This window comes from Notamacropus eugenii, chromosome 6 (genome assembly GCF_028372415.1).
Source record: "Notamacropus eugenii isolate mMacEug1 chromosome 6, mMacEug1.pri_v2, whole genome shotgun sequence".
NCBI lineage: Eukaryota > Metazoa > Chordata > Mammalia > Diprotodontia > Macropodidae > Notamacropus > Notamacropus eugenii.
In genome coordinates this window covers 93,287,348-93,304,124 of record NC_092877.1, presented here as the reverse complement: position 1 = coordinate 93,304,124, position 16,777 = coordinate 93,287,348, and the positions used below count along the sequence as shown (strand labels likewise).

General features: G+C 37.1%; 1 protein-coding gene across 7 annotated transcripts in view; it reads left to right on the top strand.

Annotated features, from left to right (window-relative positions):
* LOC140511434 (WD repeat-containing protein 19-like) overlaps positions 1–16,777 on the top strand; it is a 164,050-nt gene that overhangs the window by 11,178 nt on the left and 136,095 nt on the right. For 5 of the 7 annotated variants that reach the window (XR_011969549.1, XR_011969548.1, XR_011969550.1 and 2 more), the window contains exons 5-6: positions 6,144–6,259; positions 6,657–6,772. Coding sequence is in view for 3 of the 7 variants with exons in the window: in XM_072620497.1 (XP_072476598.1) it covers positions 6,144–6,259; positions 6,657–6,772 (232 nt within the window). In the remaining 4 variants the exon portion in view is untranslated. Of the gene's footprint in view, positions 1–788; positions 916–6,143; positions 6,260–6,656; positions 6,773–16,777 lie in introns of those variants that run through there. The other 2 variants (XM_072620498.1, XM_072620499.1) reach the window with 2 other exon arrangements.

Genomic DNA, 16,777 nt, shown 5'->3' with positions numbered 1-16,777 from the left:
TCCAGCAGTACTTTGGACCTAAGTGTAGCTGGGAAAGGGGCCACTGGGTACTTTAGATAGTAAGAAGTAGAATAAAAAGTTTTGAAAACTCTTTTTAATCCAGTTTGCCTTTTTTAAAAAAAATTAATATCTGAAATCATTAAAATTCATTGAATGATTAAGAAGGGCAATGGGGGTAAGATGATGGGAATAAGCAATAGTAGAGCATGAGCCATGACCAATCTTGGTTCTAGAAAACGGAAATTTAAAGAAAATTATATCTTATAGGGTATAGATATCTGTAAAGATGTTTATGAAAGAGGTAAAGGAACTGTAGGAGTAGAATGTGCTATAAGCAATTATATGTCATTGTTTTAACAGTTTTACTTAATTTATGTAATTTGTTTTTTATTCAGTGGTCCGTCAGTCAGGAAATAAATAATTATTAAGTGCCTTCTATGTGCCTGACACTGTGCCAAGCACTGGATGGGAAGGAAATAGGTTGGAACATGATTATGCTGAAAAAAAAATACATCAATAAAATTTTTAAAAGAGAAAGGCCTATATTGAGCATTCTGAGGTAGGGAGAATCCACGAGTCATAAAGGGGTATCCTAGGCTGAATGGGTGAATAAGGTATGGAGTTTTAGCTATAATGTGTTATATGGAAGGTGAGTCTGGTTGTATTCAGTGCAATTCAAATCAATAAACATTAAGTATCTGCTAAGTGCAAAACTTTATGCTAGGCTCTGGGGATACAAAGACACAAACAAAGCAGTTTCTGCCTTTTAGCTTATATTTTGTTGGCAGATATAAACAGTATAAACAAGAATAGTACAAGAAAAATTGAGGGGACAGAGGCCATAACTGGGTGGAACCAGGGACATAAAAAGTTTTACCTCTTCTGAGCCTTGAAGGACAAGAAAGATTCTGAAAGGTAGGTGATAGATGATAAGGACGTTAATTTTAGGAGTAGGTCCATACTGGAGGAAACACAATTTTGAGGGAATTAAGGAATAAATTGTCAAGGCATATGAAAGAAAGAAACTAAGGCATATAAAAAAATCTCATCCTTTAATATTACCCCAAAAGGTGACTGAACAAACATCAGTAGCTACTTAGTCACATGATTACTTTTTCATCTATACAAAAATTTTTATGAGTATAATTTATACATATTTTATTTTAAAAAATTTAACATTTTATTTTCTCCCAATTACACTTAAATCAGTTTTTAGCATTTTTCTTTTCATTTAAAAAGAGATTTGTTTTAATTTACACTTCTTTAATTGATGATGATTTAGAGCATTTTTTTTATATTACTATAGATAGCTTTGATTACTTTGTCTGAAACTGCCCACTACTATCCTTTGATCATTTTTTAATTGGGGAGTGGCTCTTATTTTTCTAAATTTGACTCAGTTCTCTCAATTTGAGAAATGAGGTCTTTTATTAAGAGGAACTTGCTGTAAATTTCCCCCCAAAATTATGATTGCTAACTTTATTTCCCTCCATCCTATTTTTCTCCTGTTTATCCTATTGTCTTTCTCCTTTCACCCTGTGCATCTTCAAAAGTGTTTTGCTTCTGTACCATCTCCTCCAAACCCCCCTTCTTTTATACCTTTCCCATCCTACTTTCCTATAGAGTAAGATAGACTTCTATACCCAACTTAGTGCGTAAGTTATTCCCTTTCAGCCAGTTCCAATGAGGGTAAGGTTCATGCCCTTCTCACTGCCTCCCCCATCTTCCCTTCTTTTGTAAAGCTCTTTTGTGCCTCTTTTATGTGAGATAATTTACCCAGTTCTTCCTTTCTCTTGACCCTTCTCCCAGTGCAGTCTTCTTTCTCACCCATTAATTTTATTTTTTAAGATAATAATTTTTAAAAGTAAAACCATTCTTAGTTGGTAATCAGTACAAAAAACAGGCAGGAGGCAGGATTTGACCTATGGATAGTAGATTGCCCACACCTGTCATAGAGTATCTTGAACAGACACAGAAATTGATATAAACTCAGAATTGAATAGAAGAATAGGGGATTACCATAGGAAAATTAGACATTGCTTTTAATGACCTTAAGTTTCTCTTTAAAATAAAACCTCATCTTTTTTTTTTTTTTTAAGGTATAATATACTTCTCTCTTGGCTTCTAGCTATTGAACACTAGTGTTCTAGTAATATAGTCTACAATAAATGGATATTGAGGAATATCTAAAGGACAAGAGTAGTATGTGGTGGGCCTGAGGCTACAATGTATTATAAATAAAATATTTATGTAAGAGAATTAGTATGAAGAAATGTATAATAAAAAAGTCACCTGGTCATCGTGATTAAAGGATTCCTGATGTTTAGCCCATATACTCCATTGGTATTCTTGCAATACCAAGAGAGCATGAGGAAGGTCTTTAGCATGTTGAATGAACTCCTATGACAAATTTGTGGGAGAACATGGATGGGCATCACATAGATGATGGACTATGTTCTACACTGTTGGAAAAAATACCATTGTCAGTGAGATCACAGTATTTTTTAGAGTATTGAGGTAAGGCAACAATTTAACCAAGAAAAATGCAAAGCTAATGTAAGTGAATTGGCCTGGATGAATGAATTGAGGTGCGTTCTGGATACTTTGGAGAAATTATGGAGAATGGAATAGACTCATGGAGATGGGTGAATAGTATAGTTGTGTATATTTGTGTTTTTTAATTAAAATACTTTTAGACCAATGAATTATATGTTAAACTTTGGTAAAATTTAATGTAGGTTATTAAACACAGGATTTGCTAGTCTTAAGTAAAAAAAAAATGTTAACTATTAAGAGCCAGCATAGGTTCACTAAAAGAATGTCATACCAAACTAATGACTTCTGCTTTTTTGACAGTTTTTATTCTTGTTTAGTCATTTTAGTCATGTCTAACTCTTGATAACCCCATTTGGCATTTTCTTGGCAGTTACTGGAGTGGTTTGCTATTTGTCTAGCTTACCTTTACAGATGGTGAAACTGAGGCAAACAGAGTTAAGTGACTTGCTCAGGGCTGCACAGCTAGTAAGTGTCTGAGGCTGGATTTGACCTCAGGTCTTCCTTGCTCCAGACCTAGCACTTTGTCCACTGCACTACCTAGTTGCTGTATGCTTGTAAATTAGGTGATGCATTGCATTTGAATATAAGAATGTATCATAACTGTTAGACATTTCAATTATTCAGTTGATCTTTGATCCTGTTGATGTGTACACTCTCCATAGCTTTGCAAATCTCAGTCCTCCCAATGCCTTCACATTCTGTAAAACTCTTAGCTCTGTGTTTTTCTGTCTTCCTTTAAATCCCCAGTAGGGAGATGGCAAATACACTGAGGATTTTGCTCTAGATGTTTTGATTTTATGCAGTGCTAGCGCAGCATGTAGGCAAATTCATCTGCCATCCCTCAGTTTCACTGTAAGACAGATTCAGTTCAGTTCTACATCTTCTTGATATTTTTGATTAAAATTTTTTTCTTTGCATCATAGATCCAGAAGTAGAAAGCTCATCTAGTCTAAACCTCCCATTTTACAGATGAGTTAGATGAACTTCAGAATGGTGGTGACTTGCTTAAGGTCACGCACATAGTAAGTGATAGATCTGAGATTTGAACCCAGGTCCTCTGACACCAAATTCAACCCCCTTTTGCTTTGCTTTGCCTCCATTTTATTGATTTTTAACACTGCTATGTCCCAAGATCCTTTCTCTTCCAATAGCCCTTTATTCATAACAAGGACAATTAAACAAGATAAACCAATCAATGAATAATTGAAGTCCTCCACAATGATTGCCTTGCTATTATTTATAAGCGTTTCCTTAGTACTTAGGAGTTATGCCGTTTGGTACACATACAGTTAACGTTATTGCTTCGTTATCTGTCGGCTTTTTAAAGCATAATGTAGTTTCCATGTTTGTCTTTCAAAGATTCTGCCCAGCTCACTTTTTCTCAGTAGGAATGATTGGAAGTTATCAATTCTGTTAAGAAATATTTTTCACCTGCTTAGCTTATAGGATGTTAATTTTGAGTACAAGCTATTTTCCTTTGCCTTTTGTTATATTATATTCAAATATTTTTCTTTTCTTATAATGAGACTGTCAGGGATATTTTTTTCAAGATTGAACCGTTTTCTGAGAGAGGTTGAGAGACATGTAAGAATTTACCAGGAGCTAGTCTTTTATGATGCATATAGGGAGAGTCAACCGGATGAATCTTTCTAAGTAAGTTTTACTCAGACTTTTTATTCGCTTACAAAAAGAAAGGAAATGCAAAGAAAGGAGACACTAATATCTGAATGTAGTATCCTGGGATTATGAACTTCCTGCAACTATTTTTTCCCCTCTTCCTTTATTGGCAAGGTCAAGCATAAGAGTACAGTTTGGATAATGGAATTTACATTTGCTAAGGGGATTATTTATTTCCTCATATCTACCTTTAGAGTAACCGAGTTTGCTTATGTTAAAGTTACTCAGTTCCTTAGACTTCTTTATAGCTTACTTCACAATTCTGGTTGGAATTCTTCGTATATGATTTGATCTCTCTCTTCCTGGTGATTGATCCATATTTGTTGCAATGGGGAAATGGACTATGCATGTTAATATGTAATTTTTAAAACAAAAACTATTTAATAACCCCCAGGTAAAGCAGCCCATAAGATACTAGAAAACAATCTACAAAAGATAAAAGCATTATCTAAGGAAATTTCCTGGGGTCTCAGGAACTTTCTGGGAGCATCCTAGAGCTGTCTTTATAGAATCTTTGTCCAGAAGGCCCACAGTTGGGTCATATATCATTCTACCTGAGAGCAAAATTAAATCAAATTACTTAAGGTCTGCTCCATGATATTTTGCTTCAGTATAGCTCCACTAGGTAGTATGGGTAAGGGGATGTGTGTGTGTGTATGTGGGAGGGGTTAATTCATGCTGCAAGTGGGCAAATCCATCTGTCTATTTCCACTAGCAAATGACTCAGTTGTATGACTGTAATTAATCAGTTGTTTATTAAGTGCCTGCTATGTATCAGGCACTGTGCTAAGCACTGGGGATACAAAAAGAAACAAAAGACAGTTCTGCCCCTTAGGAGCTCACAATCTAACAGGTGATTACTAGCTATAGACAGGATAAATAAAAAATAATTAACAGAGGGAAAGTATTGGAATTAAGAAGGATTAAGGAAGCCTTGTGGAAAGTAGTTTAATTGAGATGTGAAGGATATCAGAGAAGCCAGGAGGTAATGGAGGGAGAACATTCCAGGCCTGGGAGATTGCCTGAGAAAAAATGTCTGGAGGCAGAGGTGGAGTATCTATGAACTGTAAGAGGTTTGGAAAAGTAGGAGGGACTAGGTTATAAAGGGCTTTGAATGCCAAATAGAACATTTTGTATTTGATCATGGAGGCAATATGCTAAGATTTGTTCTAGTATATGCTATCATTAGATAAAACATGTTTGTTGCTGTCTCAGATCAATAGTAAGATTGCCCTTGAATCTTGTGTAGAGCAGCTCCTGTTTGGTGGTTACTTGCTAATTGTGGTTCAAAGGCTGCTGAGAAAACTGGCCGTTCTGTTATGTGACAGGCCTAGTATAAATAAAGCTATGCCCAGAAATAAATAAAGCCAAACCTATGTCTAGTTTCAGTAGAAGACACTAAAGTAGAGAAAGGTTGTCAGTGGGGAAAAAGAAGAAAAAGAAAGAAATGAGAAATGGTTGCAAGTTAGTGATCCAGTGGATAAAACGTTGGACCTGGAGTCAGGAAAGCTGGAATTTAAGTCCAGTTTCAGAAATTAACTGTGTGACCCTAGGCAAGCTTTCTGCTTCAGTTTCCTCATCTGTAAAATGGGGATAATAATGTCCTAGGGTTGTTGTGAGGAGAAAATGAAATAAAGTGCTTTGGAAACCATAAAAACGTATTATTAATATTAGCTGATATTAGTATTGTTGTTATTATTGTTACTTAAGACCTTTTAGTTCACAACTCTAGGTAATTTCTTGCTTGAGGGGCTTTGGTACCAATCTACTAATTGCTTATCTAAGGCAGTGAAACAAGACCTACTGAATATAAATCCTTTCCCAGGCTGGAACTGAGCATGTGGTGAGTAGTTGAGGCAAATGGACAATTTGCCAGAGTAGAAAGTTTTCATAAATTTTTTAAATTCCAGGGATCAGATGTCCTTACTGCTCTGGTCCAAAGTTGGAGCCTTACTTGCTATTGGAACAGTTAAAGGAAACTTATTCATATATAACCATCAGACTTCTCGCAAAATTCCTGTACTGGGTATGTAATGTCAGAATATTGATTTTCTTAAATGTAGATTTAATAACAATTTAAAAATTAACCAAAAGCAAAAAAAAAAAAACACACAAAACACTCATCCATGTGTACTCTTCTGTAGTAGCAATATTGTCTGTAGTGTTATGAAGTTTTTTATCTGGTCTTTAATACTTTAATAGATAAATCATCAAATTATAACAATAATTAGATAAATATTTTAATAAATTAATAGTTCTACTTACTGAACATTTAGACCTCACTCTAGTACTCCCCATAAGAAAAAGGAATTTTGAATCCTGTTTAAGGAATAAAAGTGCTAAAATGCAAAAAGACATAAGGTAATCTGTCATAGATCCTAAGGGAAGTACTGTAACATAGTTAATATTAATTTATTTTTCAGGTAAACACACTAAACGAATAACGTGTGGATGTTGGAGTTCTGAAAACTTACTGGCACTAGGCAGTGAAGATAAAATTGTAACATTTAGCAATCAGGAGGGTGATACGTTAAAACAGGTAAAAAGTAGCACCTGCATCAAGTTTTTAGTTTCTATTTTGGTATTCTTAAAGTCATTAACAACCTCATGGTTATTATTATTTTTTATAAAATACCATCCTGCTGTGCACTTGATATTAAACACAGTGGACCTACTCTTCTATTTTTTTTTTTTTTTTTTACTTTTCACTGCTAGATTTCTAGATCAAACAGTCTATACCTACTTTTTTCATTTTCTTGCCATCCTTTCTCCCTTTAACTTAAAGTGATCTGGCTTCCACTTTAGCCTCTCTCTCCCTTTCACTCTATTGGAAGTACATTCTTTAAAGTCACCTAATTGCCAAACCTCACAGACTTTTATTATTTGTCATTTATCTCCTTGATCTTATCTGATACATTCAAATTCAAATATGAAAGAATAGGACTTGGTTCACTGTCATTTGTATACTAAATAAATTTCTTTTCTTCTTCAACTCCTGTGTTCCTTTACCCAGCCAACTAGCATGGGCCATGGAAGTATCCCCCTACATGGTTATCAGTCAAAAGTGTCACCCTGAGACTCAATAGCCACAACCATTCACATCTTTTTTATGTGAAACTCTGGGACCAAAGGCATTCAGATAATTTTTACAAACTACTCCAGGTCCATAGCTACTCAATTCACTCTTAATTAGTGTATGGAAAATAGCTGACCAAAATCAGGGTCAAGGAGTAATTTTATTGCTAGTAACTATTAAAGGGTGTATTCAGATATCCAGGTATATAATTTATTAGAAACCCTTTTGAAATAAAGTCTTCCTGACTTCTAAAGCCCCAAATTTTCTCTATATTTTTCTTCAGAATATCATTCTTGAGACCTAATCTATCTTTTCCTTGTGGAATTTTAGGCTCCAGGAATCTGTCATTTCCCTCAACCTTTTGAAATATGCTGTCCTTATATCCTGGATACTAGTCAGACTGTAACCATTTTTCCTCTTCTTCATCACAAATTTTGAAATGGAATGACCACTTCCTTCCAAGCTTCCTGTCATTTGAATATCAGAAACCAGTCACTTCTTGTTGAAGATAAGATCTGGAAATAGGTGTTTCATTCTTTAATCCTCTATCTTTTAAGATTAAAATCATTGTTGGAGAAAGTAAATTACAAGCTATTCTTAGAGCAGAAAGTTCTAACATGTTTAGAAAAATTGAAATCTTCCATCACATTGACATCAGACCTCTGTACCAGATTTGTAAACTATTTTCCAAACTCTGTATCTACTGTCTCTTTCTACCCAGGTAGCCTATTATAGACTCCAATTACAATGTTAGTTCTGGTACTGACTACTAATATTTTGCTCAAATTCTTTCAACTGTTTTTTCCCCTTTTCCCTGAATATACAGTGCTACTGGGGGTGAGCAAAGATGGCAGAGTAGCAGGAAGAAATACTGTGAACTTCTCTCCCCCAAACAACTTATCTAAAAAGATTTATAAAAGGTACTAAACTGATTCTTTATTGGGAAATTAAAAAAAAATCGTAGTAATTTTTCTAGTCCAGCCTGTGCTCCTGGGCAAGACAAGGTCTCAGGTCAAGGATAGGGGCGTTGAAACTTGTGTTGAGTGCAAGAACAGTCATCTTTGATCCTTCCAGGTCACAGATCCAGAGGTTGACTGAAGAGGGGACCTGCATCTAGGAGTGGAGTTCAGAATTATATGCAGCCAAGAGCCCTGGCCAATATACTAAATGAGTAATGGATTACCACAAAGTCAAAAACAAAAACAAATAATAGCTGTGTGACTCAGACCTCAGAAGCAGAATAGGATCTCAGTTTGAGACTAAAGACTAAAGAAGGCTGAAGAGGAATAATTAGGGCAGGAATCCCAGACCAAAGGGGAGCCTGCTGGCTGATAGAGGCTGAGTCGAGCTGAGTCTAATGAAACTCCAGATGGGGCAGCCCTACAGGCCTGTTGCTCAGACTCAGATGCAGATGAGAAACTTGTAAAGCTCTGACTATGGGGTCAGTGACTAGACTTTGTTCTGAATCAGACTACTTGGGGAGTACTAAAAACCTATAGGTCCCCAGTGTGAGCTCTTCCTGAGATCCTGAAATAATATAACGTTCAGTATCCTAAGAAAGTGTAAGTAGGACCAGCACTTCCAGCAGAACCATTTACTACAGGAGTGCATAGAACTCAGCCCTAACAAAAGAATAATTGTACCATAAAAAATCTATTATGGTGACAGAGGCTTTAAAAGACAAGCTCAGAAGAGAATGACTCTACAAGGAAAGTCTCAATGAAAAACACAGCTTGGGAACAAATTCAACTAGAATTTCTAGAAGAGATGAGATAAGTTTTTAAACGTATTAAACTTTTTTTTTTTATCAGTGGAATAAATGGGCTAGAGGAAAAAACTGGAAAAGAAATGAGAACCATGGAAGAAAAGAATTGGAAAGAGAATTAATAATTGGTACAAGAGATACAAAGCTTTGCTAAAGCAACAAACTCCTTGAAAATTAGAATGGGCCAAGCAGTGTCTTCATGAAAACTAATGACTTCGTGAGACAACTGGAACTATTGAAAAAAAGTCAAAAGACTGAAAAGGATGTAGGGTATCTCATATGACCTGGAAAACATATTAAGGAGAGACAGTTTAAGAATCATTGAGCTACCTGAAAGTTATTGCTAAATACAGAATCTAGACATTATATTTCAAGAGATTATAATGTAATCCCAGTCCCAGAGCCCGATGGTATGGGACTCTCTTCTCATTGGTGGAGATGAATGCCCCACTTTTCATGAGGTGTGGGGTGGGGTTGGTGAGTGAGAGTACTTCTTTATCTTTAGTCTTTTTCAAGTTCTCTTTAAGCTTTGAGTTGCTTCAGGCCCTGCAGTCACTTTAGATGCTTCTGGCTTCCATCTTTGAGAGGGAAAATGGGTGAAGCCAACCTCACTTCGGGTTGCTAAAGGAAAATACTCTGGGAAGACATCAGAGGAGCTGGCAGTCTTCATCAAGTCTGTGTCCTCAGCTTGCTCACTAAAGACTTCAGGGAACGTCCTCTTGAGTGAGAGAGATATGGGACTTGTTTGGTTGAGCTGAATTACCTTGTTCTTGATAGGTGAAACTTCTTTACTCTGTATTGTTTAGTGTATATTTTCCTATGAATACCTTCTCTGATTTGTTTTTCTATTTGGCTAAATAGATTTATTTGCTATTTGATATGTGTCTTAATTGTGGAAATGGTATTTAGTGGAAGAGGGTCAAGCCTTGGATATAAAACTCAAGGTCCTGTTTCACTCCAGTAATGATACAGTGATCAGAAGTTAGATTGAACCTGATCACATCCTCTGGACTAATACCATTTAAAGGAGCAGATAGATATAAATTATAGACTGATAACCCCTTTCTCTGAAGAAAGCAGAGTAGCAGCTTTTGGCTCTGACTTAGTGCTGCTTCTCCTGACAAGAATTGAATTGAACAAGAACTGAACAACAATTGAAGCCTCCATTGGAGAAGGATGAGAGAAGAGGCTAGAGATACCTATTCTACTTTCCTTTGAACCACACAACACCCCCATTCTACACGAGGGGGACAGCCTCACAACTTGTGGATCTCTCTACACATCAAATTGCCAAGATCTCTTAGAACCAGAAGACAAAGTGACAATAGGAAGAAATTACTGATCACCTGAAAAAAAAGAAAACTCCCAGGAGCATTATGGCCAGAATTCAGAGTTTCCAGATCAAAGGAAAAATACTGCAACCAGCCAGAAAGAAAGAATTCATGTAACAAGGAGCCGCAATCAGATCATATATGATTTAGCAGCCACCACTATAAAAGAGAAGAGATATAATATTTCATATAATATTTCAGAAGGCAAAGGATATAGGCTTATAATTAAGAATAACTCGTCCAACAAAACTGAAAACAGTCTTCCGGGTGGGGAAGTGGTATGGGTGTGGAAATGGATCTCTAATGAAATAGAGGAGTTCCAAAAATTTATGATGAAAACACCAGAATTGCATAGGAACTAGGAGCTTTGAAGTATAAACATAGGAATGACGAAAAATATAAAAAGGTAAACATGAATGAGTATTGATCAAGGTCTAAACAAGAATAAACTGCTTATATTCAAATACCAGATGATACATGTATCTCCTGTGAACTCAATTATCAGGGGCCATAGAAGAAGACTACTTAGATAGAAGGTCTGGGAGTAGTTCTATCTCAGTGATCTTGAAGAATAGAAAATTAGGGGAAGAGGTCTACATTATTTGGGGGGGGGGAGAAGAAAAGGGAAGGTTAGGGAAGATCATTTTACATGATTGAGGTGAGCAAGTAGAAGTTGGCAAGGAGGAAGGGATGTGGGGGAAGCAGCTGACGCTTGAACCTCACTCATTTGAACTATTCAAAGGAGCAAAAAATACACAGATGCAGTTTGGTGCAGAAATCTATTTTACTCAACAGGGCAACAGTAGGGGAAGGAGACAAGAGGAAATAAGAAGGGAGAATAGACTATGGGATGGACTACTTTTAAGCAAAACAATCTACTAAGGAGGAGCTTATAAATTGGGTAATGGCTGATCAAATTACAGTATATAATTGTGTTGTAATACTATTGTAACAAATGATGAAAGCAGTGGTTTCAGAGAAACTTGGAAAGACTTATATGAAATGGTAGAGTAAAGTGAAGTGAACAGGAGAGCAATTTATATAATGACAATAAGGTAAAGTGAAAAATCTCTAAAAGACTTAGGAACTCTGATCAACATAATGACTATCCATGATTCTAGAGGAGTAATGATGAAACTGCTCACTTCCTGATAGAAAGGTGAAGGACTAAGTGTGGAAGGAGACTTTAAAAAAAAAATATGACCAGGGTGGAAATAGATTTTGCTTGACTTTACATGTTTGTAACAAGGGTTTTGTTTTTCTTTCTTTCTTACTGGAGAGGGGGTGGTGGTGAGTTGGAGGGAAGCGAGGTAGGTTTCTGGTGATTGAAAAAATAAAATTTAAAAGTAAGTATTGTGACCATTCACCGCTACCTCGTCTTTTAGCTATCTTGTTTGTCTTGCTTATTACATTCATGCATATATGGAACATAGACATCCCACTGTCTCAGTGATATCTATGAGGTAAAATGTCTCCTTACATTAGGAGATCTAGTTGTCCTGGCTTTGCATATATGTATGTATGACATTTGAGGTCATGAATTTTTGTGGCTAGATCATTTCTGGGATTTTGTTTCCTATGAATTTTTGGGTATCTCTACTGTTAATATACTTAAATTGTAGCTATTCTGTTATCTAATTTGGTGGATCGACCCAAGCAGTTTTCTCCTGTACTCTTTTCTGTTTTAAACCTCTTTTCTCCTCAACATAATTAGCATGCAAATGAAATTGATTTGTAAGATTTCTGGCATAGTCAGCAAGTGTTTATTAAGCTCTTCATTGTATAAAGGGATGCAACATTGTAGACATACACTAAAAATATAATACAAAGTAAATATAAGGTAATTTTGGAGGAGAAACAGTAACAGCAAGTCTGGCTGTACTAGTGGGTATATGAAGAGGAGCATTGTGTTTGTCCATTCTCAAAGAGGACCATAATATCTGTGTAATAAACCTGGAAAGAAAGGGTAGAGTCAGCTTTTTAAAGGTACTGCATTTGTGTTTTACTGCAGAGACAATAGGAAGCCACTGAAGTTTTGTGTACAGGAGAATGTTTTGTCAGAGAATTTCCCAAGACTTTTCAAAACAAATGACTATTAACCACTTCTGATGATTCAAATAACAAATGATACTGCTAAAATTAAATCTAGGAAGTATTAGGTAATGCAATAGTAATTGAACTCATTATCTTTTCCCCCAAAACCCTTCCTTCTTCCTAACTTCCCTATTATTATTAAGGATATCACCATCCTAGTCAACCAAACTGGAAGCCTAGGTATCATCTTTGACTTCTCTGATTCTCTCATCTCTCTCCCTCTTGCCCTCCCACCCCACAAAATCTGGTCAGTTGATCCAGTCTTCTTGTTTCTTCATTCATAATGTTTTTCCTATATGCCCCCTTTCTGTCTGACACTGCCACCACTTTGGTGAGGCCCTGGTCACCTCATGCCTGAATTTCTGCTGAGTCTCCCAGCTATAAGTCTCACCTTGTTCCAGACCATACTTCACTCAGATGCTGAAGTGATCTTGCTTTTTAAAGCCCAAGTCTGGCTATGTCAGTTCTCCCACTTGAACTTCACTAGCTCCATATAACCTTCTGATCAAATATAAAATTCTGTTTGGCATTCAAACCCCTTCCCACATTTTCAATTTTCTTACTCCTTTCTTCATACTGGCCTCCTTGCTACTGCTCAGACACAACAATCCATCTCCTGAATAGCATTTTCATTGGCTATTCCCCCATGCCTGGAATACTTTCCCTCATTATCTCTGCTTCTTTGTTTTTCTGCCTTCAAATTTTAGCTAAAATCTCACCTTCTTCAAGGGACTCTTTGTAGTTTTTAATTTTGGTGCCTTCTCTTTGAGATTACTCCTAGTCTGTCCTTATATATCTTGTTTATAACATTGATTTTAAAAAAAAAATTTAAGTTCCAGCCTCTCCCCCACATAGGGAGAAGGCAACCAATATGATAACAATTATACATATGGCACCATGGAAAACATTTCCATTTTAGCTATGTTGAAAAAAGCAAAACAAAAAAAAAAGCACAACCTCCAGTCTTCCAAAAAACAAAACCCAGCCCAAGAAAAATAAAATGAAAAAGTATGCTCTAATCTGTACTGAGAAAACAATTCTCTCTCTCTGGAGATGGAAAGCATTTTTCATCATGAGTCCTTTGGAATTAGATCATTATATTGGAGTACCTAAGCCTTTTATAGTTGTTCATCTTTACAATAATATTGTTACTATGTACAATGTTCTGGTTCTGCTCACTTCACTTTGCATCAGTTCATATGAATCTTAGGTTTTTCTGAAAGCAACCACTTTGTCATTTCTTATAGCAAATAGTATTACATCACAATCATATACTACAGCTTGTTCAGCCTTTCCCCAGTTGATGGTTATCCCCTCAATTTCCATTCTTTGTCATCACAAATAATTTCCATATGTATTTTTGTATACATATATATGTATGTATGTATGTATGTATGTGTCTGCTCTTGTTTTCCTTGTTCTGTTATCTCTTTGGAATACAGACCTAGTAGTGGTATTGTTAGATCAAAGGGTATGCATGGTTTTATATCTCTTTGGGCATAGTTCCAGATTGTTCTCTAGAATGGTTGAATCGGTTAACAATTCTACCAGCAGTGCATTAGTGTCACATTTTACTTCTAGCATTTATCCCTTTCCTTTTTTGTCAAGTTAGCCAATCTGATAAGTGTGAGATGGTATCTCAGACCTGTTTTAATTTGCATTTCTATAATCCATAGTAATTGAGAGCATTTTTTCACATGACTATAGATAGTTTTAATTTCTTCTGAAAACTGCCTGTTCATATGCTTTGACCATTTATCAATCGAGAAATGGCTTCTGCTTTTTTAAAAAAAATTTCATTGGAGGGGGGCGGAGCCAAGATGGCGGAGTAGAAAGATACACATACGCTAGCTCCGAACCCACAGCCCATAGAATATCTGTAAAAAAGAACTCCCAACAAACTCTGGAGCAGCAGAAGCCACAGAACAACAGAGCAGACGATATTTCTGTTCCAGAGGGACCTGAAAACCTCTTGCAAAAGGTCCGTTGCACCCCAGACCCAGAGCTGAGCCCAGCCCTGCCTTGGCTGTGGCACCGAGAGAAGTGGATCTGAGCAGGCTTCAGGGACAGAATCTCCAGTGGCCACGTGGGTCCTTCCACCCATGGGCCCCAAAGGTTGGTGAGAGGGTCTTCTCAGCTTGCTGAGAGGGGAGTGGGGTGTCCTCATAACTCAGGCCCCCTCAGGAGGCAGCAGTGGAGGCGGGAGCAGACCAGGGCTCCCCAAGCAGGCAGGACCCCGGATCCATTGTTGAAGGTCTCTGCATAAACCCCGTGAGGGAACTGAGCCCGTGACGCGGCCCTGCCCCCACCCAAGCAGCTGAACTTAATCTCACACTGAATAGCAGCTCTGCCGCTGCTAAAAGCTCTGAGGCTGGGAAGAAGCATTTGAATCTCAGACCCCAAGTGCTGGCTGGGCAGATCTGGAGGCGAGGTGGGGGTGGAGAGGACACTCAGAAGTCAAGTCACTGGCTGGGAAAATGCCTAGAAAAGGGAAAAAAAATAAGACTATAGAAGGTTACTTTCTTGGTGAACAGGCATTCCCTCCCTTCCTTTCTGATGAGGAAGAACAATGCTTACCATCAGGGAAAGACACAGAAGTCAAGGCTTCTGTATCCCAGCCCACTCAATGGGCTCAGGCCATGGAAGAGCTCAAAAAGGATTTTGAAAATCAAGTTAGAGAGGCGAAGGAAAAACTGGGAAGAGAAATGAGTGACATGCAAGCAAAGAATGAAAAACAAGTAAACACCCTGCTAAAGGAGACCCCCCAAAATGCTGAAGAAAATAACACCTTGAAAAATAGGCTAACTCAATTGGCAAAAGAGGTTCAAAAAGCCAATGAGGAGAAGAATGCTTTCAAAAGCAGAATTAGCCAAATGGAAAAGGAGATTCAAAAGCTCACTGAAGAAAATAGTTCTTTCAAAATTAGAATGGAACAGATGGAGGCTAATGACTTTATGAGAAACCAAGAAATCACAAAAGAATGAAAAAATGGAAGACAATGTGAAATATCTCATTGGAAAAACAACTGACCTGGAGAATAGATCCAAGAGAGACAATTTAAAAATTATGGGCCTACCTGAAAGCCAGGATCAAAAAAAGAGCCTAGACATCATCTTTCATGAAATTATCAAGGAAAACTGCCCTGAGATTCTAGAACCAGAGGGCAAAATAAGTATTCAAGGAATCCATAGATCACCGCCTGAAAGAGATCCAAAAAGAGAAACTCTTAGGAACATTGTGGCCAAATTCCAGAGTTCCCAGGTCAAGGAGAAAATATTGCAAGCAGCTAGAAAGAAACAATTCAAGTATTGTGGAAATACAATCAGGATAACACAAGATCTAGCAGCTTCTACATTAAGGGATCGAAGGGCATGGAATAGGATATTCCAGAAGTCAAAGGAACTAGGACTAAAACCAAGAATCACCAACCCAGCAAAACTGAGTATAATACTTCAGGGGAAAAAATGGTCTTTCAATGAAATTAGGGACTTTCAAGCATTCTTGATGAAAAGACCAGAGCTGAAAAGAAAATTTGACTTTCAAACACAAGAATGAAGAGAAGCATGAAAAAGTAAATAGCAAAGAGAAGTCATAAGGGACTTTACTAAAGTTGAACTGTTTATATTCCTACATGGAAAGACAATATTTGTAACTCTTGAAACTATTCAGTATCTGGGTACTGGGTGGGGTTACACACACACACACATGCACATGCACATGCACACACACATAGAGACAGAGTGCACAGAGTGAATTGAAGAGGATGGGATCATATCTTAAAAAAATGAAATCAAGCAGTGAGAGAGAAATATGTTGGGAGGAGAAAGGGAGAAATCGAATGGGGCAAATCATCTCTCATAAAAGAGGCAAGCAAAAGACTTATTAGTAGAGGGATAAAGAGGGGAAGTGAGAGAAAAACATGAAGTTTACTCTCATCACATTCCACTAAAGGAAGGAATAAAATGCACACTCATTTTGGTATGAAAACCTATTTTACAATACAGGAAAGTGGGGGATAAGGGGATAAGCAGGGTGGGGGGGATGATGGAAGGGAGGGCATGGGGAGGAGGGAGCAATTTGAGGTCAACACTCATAGGGAGGGACAGGATCAAAAGAGAGATCAGAAGTAATGGGGGACAGGATAGGATGGAGGGAAATATAGTTAGTCCTATACAACACAACTAGTATGGAAATCATTTGCAAAACTACACAGATTTGGCCTATATTGAATTGCTTGTCTTCCAAGGGGAAGGGGTGGAGAGGGAGGGAGCTAAAGAA